Source organism: Dipteris shenzhenensis, chromosome 6 (assembly GCF_047967505.1).
Source record: "Dipteris shenzhenensis isolate YYH24624 ecotype China chromosome 6, Dip_SZ_1.0, whole genome shotgun sequence".
Classification (NCBI taxonomy): domain Eukaryota; kingdom Viridiplantae; phylum Streptophyta; class Polypodiopsida; order Gleicheniales; family Dipteridaceae; genus Dipteris; species Dipteris shenzhenensis.
Genome location: NC_141601.1, coordinates 24,060,502 through 24,081,408, shown reverse-complemented (window position 1 = coordinate 24,081,408; position 20,907 = coordinate 24,060,502). Strand labels below are relative to the sequence as shown.

The following is a 20,907-nucleotide window of genomic DNA, read 5'->3' as shown; positions in this document are numbered from 1 at the left end:
ATGTATGCTATAGAACCAAAATTTCAAAGTTAAGAAATCCAAGTCTTATTTCCTATGAAGAACTATCTCATGTCACATCCTAAAGTGTTGCATTATACTTCTATTCATGAGATAAACCATTGTGCCACAGGCTTTGCCCAACAAAAGTGCTAAAGTTTTATCTTGTATCATGCATTTGGTACTTTAGGACGGTTTTCTTAATTTCAATGAGTGGAGCACTCGAATAATTTTATACCCTTGTTGGAGGGAGCTTGGAAAACTAAAAAAGCGGGAAAGCTAATAAAGCAAAAATCTAAGGGTCTAGAATGTTGTAGCACGGATGGATGCCATGTGTCGAGTGCTAAAAGGGGAGTTCACTCATCCAAAAGTGGAGCTTGGGAATTTCAAAAATTCCCCAAAAAATACGAATAATCACAAAACTTGGCCCAACTCGATCCTTAAGCATTGTCTCTAGGAGAGCCCGTGTGAACAAAGGATTGAGGACCATCGGCCTACTATAGATAGACCCTTAGCAAGGCCAACAACCTCACAAACACATTTGAGATTGATGTAAGGCCAACAACCTCAAACACACATTTGAAAATGATTAGAACAAGGTGAATGATTGCATCTATCATTCATTAGGCCTGCCTGTGGGTGAAATGCTTAAGAGAGAGCATAAAATTGGAGGCATGAAAAGGAAAGCGTGCACAAAGAGTAGTAACTGCAAATGGTCCAAAAGTCAAACAAGATGAATTTTATTGAGAGAGAGAGAGAGAGAGAAGGGGGGGGGGGGGGGGGGGACTTGTGTAGAGAGAAGAAGAAGAAGAGAGAGAGAGAGAGAGAGAGAGAGGGGGGGGGGGGACTTGTGTAGAGAGAAGAAGAAGAGAAGAGAGAGAGAGAGAGAGAGGAGAGAGAAAAGGAGAAGAGAAAGGGGAGAGAGAGAGAGAGAGAATGCAAGCATTAAAGCCTCTTACAAGGAGAATACTTGGACCAATCACCTTTGTACCAAAGTCATAAATACCAGCCTGCCAAAGTTGCTAGCAACCAATAGGAAATTCTCACCCCAACAAAACTTGAACCGCTGCTAAGGCTACTGAGAGGGCAGGCCAAAAATTCAGCTAAGTTTCCATAGACCTGGAGGAGGGCGAACAATCTATTATCTCACACACACATGTGATAATGAGAGTGTGTTGACAAACCAAGGGGGAATGGCTTGGTTTTCAAGGAGTGGGGACAAGGTGCTTTGAAGGGCTTATCAATCTCATCTGTTTTCCACCCACCACCATCAACTTCTTCGTGAATGTGAGCTTTCATGTCCTTCATCAACCTCACCGCTGCAGCACATCATTCAAGAGTCAGATTTGGACCTTAGACGGTCCAGTGTTCACAGAAAACCTGCAAACTATATACAATGAACCTGCAACATTTTCATTTTCACCTGTAAAAATTATTTTCTCAATTTTAAAAAATCTGCAAAATTTCAGGCAGGTTAGTTATAGTTTAGCTAAAAACTCGGCAAATTCTCAGGAAAAAACTTCAAAATTTGAAACCTCAAGTTTTGTGATTGGTTGAGAACCAGTCCTTCCTTCACGGGAGATTCCTCTTTGTTAGTTGCAGAATTTGCGTTGGCTGTCTACTTCGAACTCTGATTACGTAGCGGACCGTCACCCAGGTAATCGATTGTTGAGGATGTTGGATTGCTGCACGAGTTTGCAATGTAGAATCTAGCTGCAGACGTGGGAATACAACTGAATGCGCACGATTTCTACTCTAAACTTGTTTTGCTCTGCGCATAAGAAGAGGCATCGTGAGTTTTGGGTGGTCTATTTCAGCCTTCATATGAACTAATGCTTAGTCGCGTTCAAAGTAACTGCAAATTCATGAGATTGAAGTGAAATTTGAAGCTTATTTCTTTTGTAGGTAAGGCTACAGGCCAAATCGTCAGTAATTTGAGCCTTTTTCTAAAAGTTTTGTGTTGCAGCTCTGTATTGGTTCGGGGGCCCCTTATGGAGAATGTTGAGAGCACTGGCTCAAGGTATCTTCAGCTTCACTTGTTGTTTGATTCTTTGTCGTTTCTTCTGCTTCCGTGGACATCGTGACAATTTCCTAGATGCAAATGTGTGTTTTGCAAGTCCCTTTCTGTCAGCAGAACTTCTCAATATCAATCATACAAATGCGCCTGCTCTCCTTCCGAAGATTGTAATTAAATAGCAAAATTAACATGCTTTAGGTTGCAGGCAGGTAGTAGAGCATGCGGTACTATTCAATATGCCACGTCTTCAGGCCGATCAAGAGGCTCTCATATTGCAAGGTCTTCATGACTTACAGTTTGAGTTCAAGAAGGTACTCCGGCTTTCAACAGGTGAGATAAAGACCTCTTTGTGCTCATAATTCAAAATATTGTATATAAATCGCCTATGCAATCGTGAGCCTGTGATACATGCATGCTGTACATGAGCATGATCTATTTTAAAACTTGCAAAACAGGTGCATTGTGCTATTATGTGCAGTTTCCCTCTGAGAACCTTCGCAAGGCGACAGTGCATAACGGAGGTGATTTTTAAAAAAGAACCTACTGACCCATCCTGCACTGTGTCCCTGGAGAACAAATAGCACGATTTAGTTTTATCCTGCTTCCCTGAGAGAGAGTGTGCTTCCTCCACTTGCTACTGTCCGGAAGGGGGCTCTGCTGAGTGGAAAATAGACCTTAAAGAGAGGCAATTTGAAGCTGATCTACACCCTGGATCTCTGCTGCACCTGGGCAATGAGATTGGCTGAGGTTTGGCTGCTGTGTTTGAACTGGAACTGCTGCGCATGGATCTCCATGGATGAATGGGCAAATGGGGGGGCCCGAGGCCCCTTATATAGGGCGTGGTACCAGCCGACCTGGTCCGCTATTGACCAGTCGGTTGATTGGCTTGGTTAGCCAACCTGGTTGGCCAGCTGACCGGCCAACCTGGTTAGGCCATGGTCAGTCCAAGCTGGCCTAATTGCTTGCCTACTAACCTAATCTTAGACCTAACTAACCTAGGCTAGAACCTAACTAACCTATGCAGTTCTCCATGGGTGCAAATGACTTGGACTGTCCCTAATGGCTGGGAATTGACCAGCTCTTGTGTGACTCGTCCTTGGACTAGGGCTTACAATGGGGCAACGACATATGACAAAATCACCTAATAGGAATGTGTATGGTATTTGGACTTGATGATAAGCTAGTGTGTCACAAGGCACCCTAGTGCAGGATGCATGCGACATGCCCTCCTTAACTTGGCAGTGGATGCATGGCCTCCAAGTACTCTGCCAATATTGGGGAACTCTTGGAATCCTTCGTTGTGCCAAACTGCTTCAAAGGTACCTCGATTGTAAATTTGTCGTTGTGACCCACGCTTCCATTTGTGGAGGAGAATTTGTTCTGGTTCGATAACTTTAGCTTTTTCAATCACCTTGGGTTGTCACTCATGTGATCTTTTTGATGATAGAAAATGGTCAGAACCTTTGAAAGGAAAGCTTGGGGCATTGCTTGCCCACTTGCTTCAACCTTTGCTTGACGAGTGATCTCAGCCATAGTCTTTGTGGTCTTGTTGGCTCTAAGAGATAGAGAAACCATCTGAGTTAAAAGGGATGAGGTGTACAACCAATAGTGGATAAACATAAGTCTTGCTTTGCTTACTAAGTATGCCTCCCTTTTGTTTTTCAAAAATTTTATTACCTTTTTTTTCTTCTCTTTCGCTTTCTCTTTTATTTTTTGTGTAGATTTTTGGACTTTAGAACAAACAAGAATGCGTGACATTGATAATGGCCTGCAGCAATGGAAAGTTATATTCTCATGTCGATTGTGTGCACTTTGAGAACATCAAATGCCAGCTTATTATACATTTTTGTCTACCTGCCTCTATAGGTGGAACGCACTAGATAGATGTAACTTGGTGTCAAAATTATCAAACAAAGCCCACCAAAAGTGTGAAGTAAATTTAGGGTCCCAGTCTAAGGTAATTACGCAAGATAAATCACCAATGGGGTACCAATATTGAATGAACAGGCTAGCAATGTCTCTTGCAGTAGTTGTCTGTTTGCAATGTACAAGCATACAAAATTTACTAAAGCAATCAACAGTAGTAATGCATTGCATATTATGCGTATTTGCGGATGTTGGAAGAGGTCCCACGAAGTCCATGGAAATGTCTTGCAAAAGTCCTTCGAGAATGGGCAGAGCCTTGAGTAAGCATGTTGCTTTCATGTGGGTAGACCTGAACTTTTTGACACATTTGACAATTGTGAACATGGCGCTAAACATCCTTCTCCATCCTGGGCTAAGCCCTTGAGCTTCTCTAAGGTGCTATTGATGCCTCTATGGCTACCGGTAAGGAGTCATGGGCACATGAAGGACTGCTTGTCTTTTATCCTTGAGGACACATAACTTGTTCTTGTAGAATAACCAATCATCTTGTATTGAATGATGGGCGGGATCAAGATTGGTAGCCAACTGATATCGGGTGCCCAAGTCCTTTGAGTTTGCGCACTTTGACTTCATGTTGTCAACATTCTTCCCTTGAATCTCAAGCACAGTAGCCCCTTGAAGGGTGTGGATGGAAGTCTTGTGGCTTAGGGCATTGGCAACTAGCTTATTTTTGCCAGGGACATACTCAATCATGCCACCAAATTGTTGGAAAATCAGACTCCACCTTGCTTGCCGATCGCTACATTGAGAACTAGGCATGGTCGGAAGCCATTAAGGGCTTGATGATCTGTTTAGAGTGTGAAGTTCTGACCATCAAGGAAGGGCTTCAATGCTTGAGTAATTCCCTGTCATAATTGAGTAGTCCTTCTCGGTAGCATTTAACTTGTGGTCGTAGTAGGCCATCGGCGGTCTTCTTGGTCTAGAACTGCATCATTGGCGACGTGCTTGCATTAGTGATGACAAAAACGGATCATCTCAAGATGCTAACTTAAGAACTAGTGTTGTTGAGGCCAAGCATTGTAAGTCATCAAAGGTCTGTAGAGCTTTGCTGGTAATTGAGATATTTGCCGGCGTGTCTTCATAGATTTTAATAAAATCTTTGAGAGGTGTTGCAAATTGGAGAAACTGTCCATATGTGCATTGTAGGCCTAGAAGCCAACAAAGAATTTGATCTCCAGTGCAGTCATGGAAATGACCCAAACTAAAATGGCCTGAATCTTTTTAAGGGTCCCAGCAAATGCCTTTTGCATTGATGATGTATCCCCTAAATAGTGGATTTCTGACATCCAAATGGAGTTTCCTTTAGAGCTGATTATCGCAAAAAACGTGAAGAGCATTCCTCACATCTTGCATTCCTCTTCGGCAAGTTTTGTCCGGAATGTCGTCTTCAAATGTCGGCGTCAAGGATGCAGGCTTGATGGTAGCCACTCTTCAGATCAATTTTTAGAGAAATACTTTGCAACTTCTTACCTTCAAAGACGATCGATGGGACTGTGTTCAAAGCAGACGGAACTGTATTAGTAGTTGGAGTTGGCAGGGCCGGAAAAGCTACCGCAGAGGTGTCACTAGAAGTCAGTGCTTTTATAGCCCGTTTGGACAACCACTTTGTGCAATCTTTCCTTCCATGCCTTGCAATATGATGGCAATGGAAACATCGATGCTCCGCACGGTATCGGTTTTGTTTGTCGGGTTGTAAGTAACCTCTTGTGATACCCACCTTAGCTTTTTCGTATGGAGCCATCTTTGACTTAGACTCCTTTTAACCAGGAGATTGCTGGTAGTCTTTCTTTTGAAATTGATTGTCTTTCTGATGAAGATCTTTACCCGCTGGTTAAGAGGAGTGCTATGGGGCTTTGGCTCCAAGCGGAACCTTCTTAGGCTCTCCCCTGTTCAGCATCATCTCTTGATTTTGAGCCTGGGTAAGCGCATGCTCATAGGTGAGTGGGTCGAAATTCCGAGTAGGAAAAAGACTGTTGGAGTCCAAACCTCTAATGAATTTCCTTAGCTTGTTGGTCTTGGACACCCCTCATTGCTGTGCTAGTGTAATGACCTTGTAGGTCAAGATAGCCATACCGTTCTGGGGGGAATGAAAGACTCATCTTCTAGATTCAACATATGTTGAGGTGGCATAAACCGACCTTTAAGGTTGGACACAAATGTATCCCATACGAAACTAGTGACATGCGTGGTAGGGTCAGTATGGCTACTAGCCCAATGGTGCTACCATGTAACCGCCTCTCCGGTGAGATAAGGGACTGCTAGGTGGACTTTGTCTTGTTCTTCTTGTATGCGTGCTAATGGAAAGTGAGCAACAAACTGATGAATAAACTGTAAAATAGCTTGGTGGTCACACTTACTGTCGTATTTCGTGAAGTTCGGAATGGACTGGGTGAGTGGACTCACCTTGGCTGATGTCGAGGTTGGTGCGGCGGGAATAGGTGTGCCTATACTAGCCTGCATAGTGGCCAACATTTGTTGGTGGTGGAGCAACGTGGCTTCTCGATTGAGCTTGTGCTGTTTCTCGGCTTGGGCTATTTGGTTGCGTCTAGTTGCCTTCTCATGCTTATGCTCTTTGCGCATCAATAAGAGCAGATTTTCAAAATCCGAGACTCCTGTACTTTCTTCTACTCTTGCTCCCTCTGTTTCTTTTTTTTCTTCGAGATTCTTCTTCGTCTCCTCCAACTATCTTCTTTTTTCTATGAATTTTTTCTAGTTGGGATAGGGGTCGTCGATTTTGCTCCATAAGCTTCTCTAACATTGCTTAGCGGAAGCATATTCTTCTGACTGCCTTTGTCTTCTTGGAAGTCTTCCTCCTCGAACTCTTCTCTCCTCTGCTGCAACATGATGCTTGGATGTGTCCTTTCCAGATCTCAATACAACCATGCACCTATGAAAGTCAAGCTGGATTATAGACCGAAGCTCCAATACCAATGTAACATGCAACGGTTAATGGCCGTGTGATAGCGGCGATACCTTCTTTAAACCTTATTGCAAGGCGTATATGCGTATTCAACACACACACACACACACACACACACACACACACACATTTTTTTTTTGGGGATGAAAATATTGTTGCTTTATATTACAAGATGAGCATCCCAAAGCAGGATATGCTCAAAATACATCAAGTAAAGATGTCAATATATGACAAAATATACATCCTGATCTAGAGACCCTGTTTGCAAACAATCATAAAACGATTGCTGCAAAGAGTGCGTGAAGAAAGAGTAAGCTGAGAAAGTCGGGTCACCAAAAACTCTATGATTTCTTTCCTTCCACAGAGTCCAAATTGCCCAATATCGAACCCAAATAAAGAAAAAAACAAACTGAATACGAGGGGGATGTATCCCAAACAACCATAAGTACTTGCCAAAAGTAAAGCCTGGAAATCTGGCGCGTAAAGTTTGACCCAATAATGTCAAGAAATCACATGTATGAGAAGAGTGCCAAAAGAGATGAGACACTGTCTCCCTAGGAGCCACACACACACACATTTTTTTGGGTGAAACCACTGTATTTATATTAAGAAAAGTTTTTACAATGAGAATAGTCTAAAGAAAAGACTCTTCCGAAAAATCAAAAGCAGTGGGAAAACACCTCTAAAGATGATACATCCAAGTCATCATGATGACAAGCATCATACAAAGATTGCCGTAATGATGCTCTAAAAAAGCCATAAGGTTGGAGCAATGGCTGCCCCAATAACACTTGATTCCTCTACGCTTCACCTTTTCGCTTTTGGATTTTAATCCCGCCTAAAATTTGACCCAATGAAAAAAGAGAGAGTATTGGGTCTGTACTGTAGTAAGCCTACCAAAGATCCATAAATATTTCCCAAAACGATGACCAAGGAAACGTAGTTGAAGACAGTGGGAAATACGGTCCAAGAGATCTCTAGACTGAGGACAAAGCCATAAAGATGTGGAACAGTCTCAGAAGAATTGAAACACCTCAAACAATGAGGATTTACAATCCTACGCTTAGCCAAAGTGAGACCCATTGAAAAAACACCCACCATACACCTCCAAAGAAACAATCTTTGCTGTAAAGCAGTTTATTTCTCCATAATTGTGGAGGATTTGACTTCCAGAAAAGAGATTGATTGCAAGCCAGTTTCTACTCCATTGGAGTCTGGCTGTCATTTCTCCTCCGAAGATGGAAGTTTTCACGTATTCTTAAGATATTTCCAAGATACTTTAGCGATACCATGGAAGGGGGTTTGTTAGCACTTAACCCTGGTATGAGCCTTGTAGGTCAAGTCAGCTCTATGAGTTGACTTCTCTGGTCAACCATATGGTTGACTTGGGGGCCATATAGGCCACTGTTTGTATTTACTTTGTTCTTCCTTCAGTCTGATGTTTGCTTCCTTTGCGGTTCTCATTCCATTGCTTCGTGCACCCAACATCCATGATGAGGTTGGAAAGCCAATCAGAAGGCTTTGTTAAATAGTTTGGTTAGGATTGGACCTATTGCTAGATTAGGAGTTTTTCTTGGAGTCCTTGTAATCCTTGGCCTTTTCCATTATGTAGCTTCTTCATAGCCTCTATTAAATGTGCCACAGTAATGAGCGTGGAGGTGGTAAGATGAGGGATGTAATGTCAGTATGGGCTATTTAGCGATGCCATAATGTGTGTTTGGATAATTTTTCCAAACACTAGGATCCTTGGTAGGATGGGGCCTTTTTTACCATAAGCTTCATCCAAAATTCCGTGAAATGACTACTGTATAAGACACTTAAGTTTTGTGGGTTTTTGGAAGGCCTTTGAGTGAGTATCACCAGTCCATCTCATGTTGGGGCTTTGAGCTTTAGGTATTGCGCAAAATGACTATCTAAGCATTTTTTTGCTTGGTTTTGTTTTGGAGAGATTGATACGAAATCGTAAAGTCTTCACAAGCAGTGTTAGCTTGAAAGAATGTGAACTGCTTTTTTGCTAGCCTTCGCCTTTAGTGCTAGCTAATTGTCACGGCTGAGTTTGCCATTCACCTCTGGAGTACCGATAGAAACTCAATACGAAGACCTTTGCATAAATTGACGCTCAAGTATGTGTGGGTGTGTGGATTTGAATGTGTGAAAGCATATATTTATTATGTGGTCTACACCCACCGTTGGGTGCTAATGATGTTGGTGGGGATGCCATAATAGCTAGGCATGATGGAGTTTATGGTTTTCAATCTTATGAGTGACTATCATGGGATTGAAACTGCACTATGTGTTGTGCTTTTATAGGATGAGTTTGGGCATGTTCCTAGATTCATCTAGATATATGCTCCCCCCCGCATTAGCGGACATGCAATTTTCACTTTGTGAAAATTCTCGTCCATGGTGCAGCTTGCTGATATTGCTATATATTAATTCTATCTTTAAGTGCTGCGTTGTCAATCAGCTACATTGTCTAAGCATTTTTTTGCTTGGGTTTGTTTGGGAGACACTAAAATGAAATCGTACAGTCTCTTGAATGAAGAGAATGTCGACAACATTTTTATTAGCATTCTAGCCTTTGTCACAGTTGAGCCTGCCATTCAGCCAACCAAAACTCAGTACGAGGACCCTTGTATAAATGGATGTTCAAGTATGTGTGAGTGTGTGGATTTGTATGTGTGAGAGCATATATTTATACTAGTGACATCCCCACCGATGTCCTATGTTTCTCATTGTGTAAGGGAAGGAGTGTTATGCTGCGATGTGGATGGAATTAGTGAGGAAGAGACCCTGACATCTATGCTAGGTTGTTGCTAAGAGAGAGAGAGAGAGAGAGAGAGAGTTTTTGCTTTTCAGCCTGCTGATTCCCAGCTTGTGATACTAAATTACTCGATGTTATCAATGCATTCAATAAAGTTTTACAATCAAGGAAGTTGAACATTTCTGTTTGGCTGCATAGAGGTTGTCTTATATTCAGTCTTTGTCTAATGTTCCAGGTCGTATCCTCAGCAATGAAATTTTTTGTACACACGCTATAATTGTCCGATTCCCATCAACTGCAGCTCTTCTTGAATACTATGAGTCAGCAGCTTTGTTTAACATTGCAGAAAAAATGATACCTTCTCTTCAAGTAAGTATTTTTCTGAATTGATAGAAGTTCTAATATTGGGAATACTATGAGTCAGCTAACTTTGCAGGAAAAATGGTAGTATTATTGTCCGCCTCCAATCAACAGCAGCTCTGCTTGAGTCATCAGCTTTGTTGAAAACCTGATACCTTGTCTTCATCTCCATCAAGCTATCTTTTAGAAGTGATAGAAGCTCTAATCTTGCGACATACAATTTCTTTCGTATGCTTTTGGAAGATAGACTGTACCTATTAGTAACTTATCTATTTCTTTATGAGATGATTTAACAAGGCCATCTTAGGTAAACCTGATGAATAGGTCTTTCTTTATTTTTGTTAAAGAGAAAAATTCATGAAGATAGCAACCTGTTAATTAGGCAAATCCTTTTGAGCTCGAATGGTAAATAGCACCCTCCTTTCATTGTCCGGCTAATTTTGTGCTTGTAACAGTCTTTGCTATGAATATGTTTAATGTCAATTATTTTAACCATGTATAGGCCCTCTCTCTCTCTCTCTCTCTCTCTCTCTCTCTGCCTGTCTGTCAACAATTCCCCCTCCTCACGCACAGATATCCACAAAGGGTGATCCAGCCCTCTGATGGAAAGGCCGCAAATGCACACTTGCTGAAGGGGATTTTTTGACAGCCCACCTTCAATAGCATCAGTGTAACCAGAAAACGCTTTTTGCCCAGGCAAAACGTGTAGAAACGTTTCTAGGCAAAATGTTTTGCTGAAATGGTCGAAACGCCAGTGCATTGGGCAAAACGCCCTGGTGCCAGACTATTATTGTTTTTGACTCTTTTGAGAGTGCTCAGTGTGGATGTGTGTATCTGAGAGCTCTTTTTACAGAGAGAGAGAATCTGGAGATAATTATTTATGTTTGATATATAATTTATAAAAAATATAAATTAAAAACCCGTTCTAGAAGAAACACCTAGCAAAATCTAGAAACGTTTCTTGTGACACTAAATAGCATGAGAAGAGAACCTACAAAAAAAGGAAATAAAAAGGCATCCAGGAAAAAATGGACGATGGAACTTGACTGAACACGATGAACTGGCGATTTCTGTCAGTCCATCGATGCTGATATTTTTTCGCATAAAAAGCAGTAAGCTAAACAGATTCACCTGGAGCATTTAGTGGAGTTTCTTCTCCATCTATAGGATGCTGGAAGGCAAGAAACATCCATGGAAAAGGCCTTCAAAGGCCTATCATTGGCAGATGAAAGTGAGAGCAGCTGGTGCTGGTGATGCAGGTTGACTGTCACATCTTTTAGTCTTTCAGGGTTGACCTGACCAAGGCTTAGGGACCAAAGACAACACAGTCTGACACAGAGTGCAGAAGACTACTCACCGGGATCAACATGGGTGAGTCCTGCCCATGCAACAAAAGTTACTTAATTTTCAGAGAGACTTGATTTTAGAAATTCTGCTGTGCACTGGTCTGCTTCACTACAAATTGAGAGGTGTAAATCTTGCCCAACAAGGGCCTAGATTGAGAGAAGAAAACAGCATCTAGCTGATCCTTATTACCGAACTAGGGCCTAGGGAATGAGAGTAACTCAATTGAACACTGCAACTCGCAGCCCACGCCTTTGGATAAATACACCGAAGTTCTGCTTCTCTATCTTCTGCTTCGGATTTCTTATGTGGGTTCAGCGTGTGTGCACCAACAGTGTGAGAGATCAGTGAGAGATTTTTTGTTTACTTTTCCAGTAGACTCTCTAACATACTTCAGAGTTAAGACTCAAAGACTCTAAGATGATATATATAGTGATGACTTCTATCAAAGTACAATGTTTTTCAATCTGAGCACCAACCCTAGTGGGACAGACAGCTCATCCGATCCATGGGAACATAGAATCTCACCCATATTGAATATTCCACAAACATGTGTATGTATGTGTACCCATCATGGCCAGTGTGGAGATTTGCAAACACATCGTCTGTACTATGTAGACATTGTAACTTGAAGCATAGGCAGTAGAAACTAGGGAGTTGAGACCACACATTTTTTTTGTTGAAAATAAGTGTGCTCGAGTGCATATGTGCCTAGTGTGGTAGAATCATGAGAACGTAGCCTTCTATCTGAGTTGGATATAAAGACCTTTACGAGGGGCTCTTTCTTTTTGGTGCTTTCCTCTTAAGCTGAGTCAGGTTTTCATTCTCCTGAGAAATTATAAAATGTGCTGGTGCTCTATCTTCAGTTGTATGTGCAATAAAGGAAAGGACAATGATGTCAGTATGGGAATTGTACTTTATCCTATGCTCACCATTGTGTAAGTTTGTTTTTGAAAGAGGATACAAGATAAATTTCTACCTGCTTTGACACTCTGAAAACTTCATGCAATAAGTTGAAACTTTTCATACGTCAGAAAATCACCTAATGAGTTGAAATTTCGCAGAATGAGTTCACAGTTGATTATACAGCATCAGTAACAGATGAGCACAAACAACTTAACAGAAAGGTAACGATTTACACACATTTAATACAGGTTGACTGTGTTTTCAAAGCTTGTAATTTGTATAGACTGTAATGGAATCACCTTTTAGTACATGTTATAGGAGACAGTGTGATTCTTTACAGGGTGTTGAAAGGTACTTGTAAAAGAGTCAAGATTACTCACGTGATTAACACTGCTGCAGGCCTTATTACAACATTTGACATTTCTAAAAGTTAAAGAAGGGGTTAGCTTAGAAGCTGTGGAAGATATGCTGCAGTCTTTGTCTGCTATGGCTGAAAAACTGGACTATATCGTTGAGTTTACTGCAGGTAAGCAGATGAGATCTGGTGCAATCGTACTTCTGGTTATGGGATGAAGGGTTTATAATATGATAAAGATGAATACTCTTTCTTACTGGAGCACAGTTAACCTTCCACAATTGCAATCCATTGATCGGCAGGTTCCAACATTTATGTTCGAGACAAAATACATTCACATGCCTTCACTGCATATTTGGCTTCAGGTTGCGAGTTTTCAATCATCATCTGACATTAACACATCTAAACAAGAAATTATCTGAATAGAAAACAAATTCAGAATTAGGGTTTGTTTTATCTTTGAGTAGTCATCTCTTTTAATGTGAACAAGGGGCATAAGAATGTTAACATGCCGGTTTTCCACAGATGAATCTTTGGAGAGATTGGAGAATGATTCTTCTTATATTGCTGTAAGTCATGTTTAAACCATTTATGCTTTTTAACTATGCTTTATAATTTTAAGAAGTTAATTGGGATTTCTCATGTTGAAACATATGCTTTACTTACGGCAGGTCTTACAGGATAAGGTCCTTCCAATCTGCAGTAAAATTAGATCTGTCAACTTCTGGATGTATAGACCAGAACGAAGTACATTATGAATTGTAAGGTTTTCAGGTGAAGATCACATGGATTGCTTCTACCAGGCATTTGGTAAAACTTTAACTATGAAGACTCCCATTTAGCAGCAGGTGTTGTTTCGTTGGCCCAATGTAGTCTTTCACCCTTACACAGGCTGTCTCTTCATTTCCTTTTCAGAAACATCCAAATTGTTGAAAGTGTTGTGATAATGTTAGGACTTATTTTATCTTAACAGTAATATCACTTGAGAGCTGAGGCTTTAGATCATGAGATGGTGAACGTTAATAGGAAGAATCCAGGAAAGAGTCGATCTTCTGGGATACTGAGTGGGTGATTGTGCTGGTTAACATTATGCAATGCTTTGATTGTGCGTACAGTTCAAGGATTTTCTTTTGAGATTGGTTTCGCTGTGAAGGCAGCTGGGTGCTGAGTGCTTTATTCTGTGCAGTGTCGTGTAGCGAATTTTTCAGACTTAGTATTAAGGAGTTCCTTCCCTTTTTTGCAAAAATACACTGGGATGCGTATGAAGCATTGTTCCTTTTTCCCACTTTATGGAGTTAGGAATGTTGTATCTGTGTCTTGTATTCTTCCACTCAAACGTTGCCACGCCTTTCTTCAAGAAACTTGTTTTAAAATTTTACTATTTCTCGTTTGGAATTTTATCTATTCATTGCTGGTCATTGTGTCCCTTCGAACAGCTAGCCCTTTATATTGGCACATAACATCAGGAAGCAACATCGTATAGGTTGCAGTGGAATCGAAAGGCTTGGTATATTTTAGATTTCAAAAAATATATATCATAATATCGTTTCAAACTATGCATTACCAGCTGGTCATTGCTGGTCATTGTGTCCCTTCGAACAGCTAGCCCTTTATATTGGCACATAACATCAGGAAGCAACATCGTATAGGTTGCAGTGGAATCGAAAGGCTTGGTATATTTTAGATTTCAAAAAATATATATCATAATATCATTTCAAACTATGCATTACCAGAACAAAACTATGAGTGCTTACTTGAACAAGGCTTTGACGTATGCTTTAATATGTGATCACAATGGTAAGAACTATATTCAATGAATCGCTCTTTTCAAACTATCAAAGATCATGTATATCTAACATAATCCACCCTACAAATTTATTGCACAGCAATGTATTCCAAGGATGGAGGAGCCTTTTTGCCCAACCTTTTAGGATATATATCTACCCATCTTAAACCAGTATTGTTGTACAAGAAGTACTTATCCTCCATGAGAGCTAATTGTTTAGTTCTTATTAAAGATCAATTATAATAAGTAAGTTGTCATTGTCGAATATTAATCAGAAAGACATCCTTTTTCAATAGAGGGACAATGTTATTGGATCACAAGCTAGATGAATTGCACAAAACCGATGAAAACTCTTTAAGGTACACCAACACATAAAATTCTCATAGAAGCAACACATAAAATTCTCATAGAAGCAACACATAAAATTCTCATAGTAGCAACACATAAAATTAATTGAGTTCATTTGAAGATTCTCTTAGCATTCCTTGGGTAGATTGGTTGGCATGAGCTTGTTTTCAAGAACGTTTTCACACAGGGGAGTTCAAATCTATAGTGGATGATCTACAGGGAGTAGATGTTAAAATGCATTAGAAGCTCACACTAATGTCTAAATATGGTCGTAAGTGCTTCTAGTCTTAACTTGGATTATGGTGGGTGTAACCTCAGTGAACTCATGATGATGAAAGAACTAAGCTAGTTAGCATATGCTCAAGCACATTGAAGGCTTGAGAGCTTGCTTCATATATCCTTACTTCAAAATGACATTTTTATAGGATTGGAGGATATACTTGCTTTGCTTACTCATGTGGGATAAAGCCTCCTTGTGATGTGGTGGAATGATTTTACTCATACATTGCCTCTATTTTGTGTTCATGCCACAATAACTCTCAGACACCTTTCCATGGTGCCATGATATATAGGCTATGAGGTGGTAAGATGTGAGTTACAAAAGAAGAATACATCACCTCCCCTTAGTGCATACGTTGCCACTTAAGGTGGTAGAGTGTGGTATTACACGTCGATATACCTCCTTGGGTGCTTGAATGCGACTCTCAGTTGGTCTACTCATATGGCGACCTTTTACAACCATAAACTAAGGTGGTCAAGTTTATCTTTGTGTTTTTAGTACGGTTTTTTGTTGTTGTACTACTCTTTACGTGATGAAGTCCCCATGTAGCTCTTTGCAAAAAAAAAGTCACCATGTAGCTGGCTTTTTGGTTCTTGGATTTGCTTTCTTGTGTTCTAGCATCTTGCAATCGTTATACTTTGTTGTCATCTCCAATTGCATCCACTTTGATAGTGACACATCCTTCCACAATCGTAACAATTCTTACTTGCTTTATTGAAGAGTGCACGTTCTTTGTAGTTTCGACCTATTGTATTAGTTTCCTTCAGTCTCTTTTCTTTTTAAGTCAAGCTGACAAATATTTCTTAATGTTGGATTAGGAAGATTCTTCAAGGTAGTTGTTAATGCATTGTATTAGGCATACTCATTGGAGGAACTACAAGTGCATCCTTGTCTCCTACCTTTGCATCTATGCTTTTAAATCGGGTCATTCATTTTTTAATCTTGTTTACAAATTGTGCCAAGGACTAATTGAAGTTCATTTGAAGCGCATAGATGTGCTTCTTGATTCTTTGCTTTAGCTCCAAACATAGTGTTCAGTTCATCCCATGAATCTTTAGCATGTTCCTTGAAGTCGATGTGATGGCATTCACTAGGTGCATTAGCTACATTATCTTTAACATACTTCCATAGTCTTCTATGCATTAAAGGATACTTCTTTCGAGTTGCCTGTGAAGATTGTGGGAGAGAGGGAAGGAGTCTCACTTGCGGCTTTCTCACATGCACAATGGGGGAATACACACGAAGGTGAAGGCTGAAAATAGTTTTCCTCTTCTTAGTTGTGAAAGCCAAAAGAACTCAAATACAAAGAAATAGAAGAACCCTATATGTGGGTCTCAAAACCAAACTCAACTAACTAAGGTGGCATACTAACTGAGCCACGAACTAGTGTAGATAAGGATAGCTGTCATCCAGCTATTATTCATGAGCGGTATACCAACCGCATCTCCAGCTAACAAGTCGGTGACATAAATCCACAACAGTCACCCTGGCATATCGCGAGTGGAGCTCGATATCTCAACACTCCCCCTCGAGCTCAATCCCAAATCCTGCACACCAAGCAGGTCTCTGAACTTGTGCAGCTTCTCTGCGCCCAATGCTTTCGTGAATATGTCAGCTACCTGATCCTCTGTGCTGACATAAACTAGATCAATAAGACCTAGTAAAACCTTCTCCCGCACATAGTGATAATGCACCTCAATGTGCTTTGTTCTGGCATGAAAGACTGGGTTCTTTGCCAAATGTATACTACTCATGTTGTCACAATAAATGACAACTGGCCCATCTGTAGACTGATGCATATCATAGAGTAGCTTATGCAACCAAGCTACCTCACATGCAGCCATTGCTGCACCCCTGTACTCAGCCTATGTGCTCGACAAGGCAACTGTAGGCTGTTTCTTGCTGCTCCAAGTGACTGCAGCACTCCCAAAAGAGAACACATATCCACTGGTAGATCGTCTATCAGAAATACTACCAGCCCAATCAGCATCAGTGTATCCATGCAACTGTATCCGAACGCCAGCCTCATAAAATAGTCCATACTGCAATGTGGACTTCACATACCTGAGTATGCGTCTAGCTGCATCCAAATGCGGTTTCCTTGGAGCCTGCATAAACTGACTTACCAACCCAACAGCATAGCTCAAATCTGGCCTGGTAATAGTCATGTAAATCAAACTTCCTACTATGCGTCTGTACATAGTAGGGTCTTCCAGAAGCTCACCTGCATCTGTGCTCAGCTTCACATTCAGCTCCAAAGGAACTGAAATAGGCTTACAGCCTGTCATCCCATATTTGGACAGCATGTCCAGTCCATACTGCCTCTGCAAGAGCTGTATCCCACTTGGTGATCTAATCACCTCAATGCCCAAGAAATAACGCAGCTCTCCCAAATCCTTCATCTCAAACTTCTGCCTCAGTAGCATTTTCACATGAAGGATATCTTCATCACTATCACCTGTGATGATCAAATCATCAACATAAATGACAAGCAGCATAATCCCTTTCTCTGTTTTTCTCACATAGAGTGAGAAATCTGCCTTGGAAATCTGAAAGCCAATAGTGACAAGATACTGTCCTATCTTGTCAGACCATGCTCTAGGTGCTTGCTTCAAGCCATACAAGGCTTTCTTCAACCTGCAAACAAACTCAGGATGAATAGCATGAACATAACCTGCTGGCTGCTCCATAAAGACCTCTTCTTGCAAATCACCATGCAAGAAGGCATTCTTTACATCCATCTGATGTAAAGACCATCCCTTTGATGCAGCCATAGCAATGGCTGCTCTTACGGTTGCCATCCTTGCAACCGGGTTGAAAGTTTCTTCATAATCAATGCCATATGTCTGTGCATACCCCTTGACAACTAATCTTGCCTTGTATCTATTCACAGAACCATCTGCATTGTGCTTGATCTTATAAACCCACTTACAACCAATTGCATTCTTGCCTTTAGGCAAAGGCACCAATTCCCATGTAGCATTAGCATCCAAGGCATCCATTTCTTCATCCATGGCTTTCTCCCATTTTTCATTTCCCATGGCTTGCTCAAAAGAAGTGGGTTCTGGTTCCTATATCACTTTGACCATATAGGCATAGTGAATGGCTGTAAATCCATCATATTTCAGCCTATCCACAGGATACCTAACCCTGGTAGACCTGCGCAAAATAGGCTCACTTCCAGGTGCTCTCAAAACATCCCTGGTCTTCCTTACTCCAGGTGTAACAACAAAAGGAATACCCAACTCATCATCAATGCTCTGCTCTGAGCCACTGGATTCACCATCCACACAAGAGTGACCTGCATTCACATCAAACATGGGCTGATCTACCTTCTCTTTTCCTTTTCGTGATACCTGCGTACCACTCTCTGCATTGCTTTGAGGGGATTCTCTTGATCTCAATCTGCCTGTCCATGGCAAAGTATGTGAGCCACTGGTAGAGGACACTCTAGGTCCACTGATATTTGTGATTGCTGCTGTGCATTCTGTGCAGCATTACCATTTTGTGCATCTACATCAATCATCACATTTACTGGTTTATACCAGCTGCTCATCTCATCAAAAACAACATCTCTGCTCACTGTGAACTTACGTGTAGAAGGGTTATAGCATCTATACCCTTTCTGCTGCAGAGAATAACCAATAAAGGCGCACTTCTCAGCTTTTGGATCCAACTTGGACCTCAACTCATCTGGCACATGGACATAGGCAATGCAACCAAAAATCTTCAGATGAGAAATATTTGGTTTCCTACCAGTATACATCTCCTCTGGCGTCATGCCATGTATTGCTGCAGTGGGAGTCCTGTTCATTATATAGACTGCTGTAGCAACTGCTTCAGCCCAATAATAATCTGGTAGATCTTTTTCATTTAGCATAGCCCGAGATACCTCTCCAATATGCCTGTTTTTTCTTTCTGCAATTCCATTTTGCTGTGGGGTATGGCTGCATGAATATTGCTGCTTTATACCATGCTCCTGCAAGAACCTTGCAAACTCATTTGAGAGGTACTCTCCCCCTCCATCTGACCTTAGGCATTTTATTTGCAGGCCTGTTTCTTTTTCAACCATAGCTTTGAAAGCTTTGAAGTGCCCAAACACTTCACTTTTCTTTTTCATAAAATAGACCCACAGTTTTCTGCTGAAGTCATCAATAAATGTGACAAAATAGTGACAGCCTCCAATAGATGCAGCTTTTGTAGTCCACACATCAGAGTGGATTAATTCCAATGGCTTTTTACTCTCTTGAACATGCCTAGGAAAAGGTTTCCTTACCTGTTTTCCAAATTGACAGGCTTCACAAACCTTGTGCATTTCTGCAACCTTGAATTTAGGCAATCCTGCAACAATATTTTGGGCTTGCATTGATTTAAGTCGCTGTATATTAACATGACCAATGCGTTTGTGCCAGATATCATTATCTGCAACTACACCGGTCCCATGTGCAAACATTGCTGCACTCAATTCAGGCATGTCCGCATCCAACGTAAACATTTTGCCCTTCTTCTTTCCTTTTGCTATCAAGCAACCATTATTTTTCATATCCTCAACAAAGCATCCATGAGGATTAAATCTGACCTGCAAGCCCTGCTCAACCATTTGACCAATAGAAACCAGGTTCTTGGTGATGTTCGGGACATGAAATACATCAGACAAGTATTTCTTTTTCCCATCCCACATAGACAAAGGAATTTTGCCAATCTGCACAATAGGATGTGCAGTATCATCACCAGTCTCCCCAAATCCTGGCTTTTCCATTTTCCTTGCATCTTGCATCCATTCTGCATGACCTGTCATGTGGTTTGACGCACCTGAGTCAACATACCACACATCATTTTGTTCTTCTGCACTTGTCACAGAATTGGTCATATGCTGCACCATAAAAAGATGCTCATTTTTGTCATCACCCTGCCTGCTAGAAGATGCATAATTGCCTTGCTGCAATTTTCCATTCATAATGTCATTCTGCTTTTTGTAGCAGTCCTTAGCCATATGACCCATTTTGCCACAATAGTAGCATTCAACATTGCTGTTTGCATTTTGGCTTCTCTGCCATCCACCACGGCCTCTTTGGCTCCCCCTGCCTCTAGAGTTACCACGTCCTCCTGCATAGGACTGGTTTTCTTGCATTTGCTGCATATTCTGATTTCTACCACGGCCTGCAGATCGGCCTCCTCTACCTCTGCCAGCATTTGAGTAGAAGACAGTTTCTTTTGAAGTTCCTGCTGAAGAAGATGCACCCCCATTTCTCTGCTCTTCAGAAATTAGAAGAGCAATCAACTCCTCAAAATCTGGAAATTTTTCACGGACGGCAATGGATGTCCGGAATTGTGCATAATCCTTTCCTAGACCATTCAAGGTCACAGAAACCAAATCGTCATCATCCACTGGCGACCCAATGGAAGCAAGTGCATCTGCAATTTTCTTCACTTTCATGTGGTAGTCATTTATGCTCAAATTTTCTCTCTGCACATTGTGCAACTCCTGTTTGAGTTGCATTTTCCTGGCTTGCGTATTTGTGCTATACATTTTTGCCAAAGTATCCCATGCCTCCTTTGGCGTATTTGCATCCTGAATATGCACAATCATGGAGTCCGAAATACTGATAGACAGCCAGTACATAACTTTCCTGGCTCTCTCATGCCATCCTTTGAATGCCTGCATTTCCTGTTGACTGGGAGCATTAGGAAGAACAGGTTCTTCTTCGTTTCCTGTAATGAATTCCCAATAGTCTTTTCCCATCAAGAAATTTGTCATTCTAAACTTCCATGCCTGGAAGTTGTTCTTGTCAAGCTTTTCAGTGACAATCTGTGAAAGAGAATCAGATGCCATTACAGAACACTGCAAAATATTCTATCACTGCAAAAAACACAGCTTTTGCCTCACACGAGCAGATCTGCAAA

General features: G+C 41.1%; 1 protein-coding gene across 4 annotated transcripts; it reads left to right on the top strand.

Annotated features, from left to right (window-relative positions):
- The first annotated feature begins 1,167 nt into the window (after positions 1-1,167).
- LOC147900955 (stress-response A/B barrel domain-containing protein UP3-like) lies at positions 1,168-13,737 on the top strand. 4 transcript variants are annotated; one of them, XM_087376116.1, is made up of 10 exons: positions 1,168-1,284; positions 1,594-1,654; positions 1,964-2,017; positions 2,220-2,344; positions 9,860-9,993; positions 12,393-12,455; positions 12,634-12,760; positions 12,892-12,954; positions 13,115-13,158; positions 13,261-13,735. In XM_087376116.1, the coding sequence occupies exons 3-10, from the start codon at positions 1,989-1,991 to the stop codon at positions 13,345-13,347; spliced, it is 672 nt and encodes a 223-aa protein (XP_087232242.1). In that variant the 5' UTR covers positions 1,168-1,284; positions 1,594-1,654; positions 1,964-1,988; the 3' UTR covers positions 13,348-13,735. The 4 variants fall into 4 exon arrangements, with proteins under 4 accessions (XP_087232242.1, XP_087232244.1, XP_087232243.1 ...); XM_087376118.1 differs by having other exon boundaries at positions 1,258-1,284; positions 1,600-1,654; XM_087376117.1 differs by lacking the exon at positions 1,168-1,284 and adding an exon at positions 1,325-1,457 and having other exon boundaries at positions 1,599-1,654.
- The last annotated feature ends 7,170 nt before the right edge of the window (positions 13,738-20,907 follow it).

Excerpts from the sequence above, each read along its gene's own strand:
- LOC147900955 (XM_087376119.1), top strand. The coding sequence starts at position 1,989 with ATGGAGAATGTTGAGAGCACTGGCTCAAG. Across the intron at positions 12,761-12,891 it reads TATCGTTGAGTTTACTGCAG|GTTCCAACATTTATGTTCGA; the intron begins GTAAGCAGATGA and ends ATTGATCGGCAG. Across the intron at positions 12,955-13,114 it reads CACTGCATATTTGGCTTCAG|ATGAATCTTTGGAGAGATTG; the intron begins GTTGCGAGTTTT and ends GGTTTTCCACAG.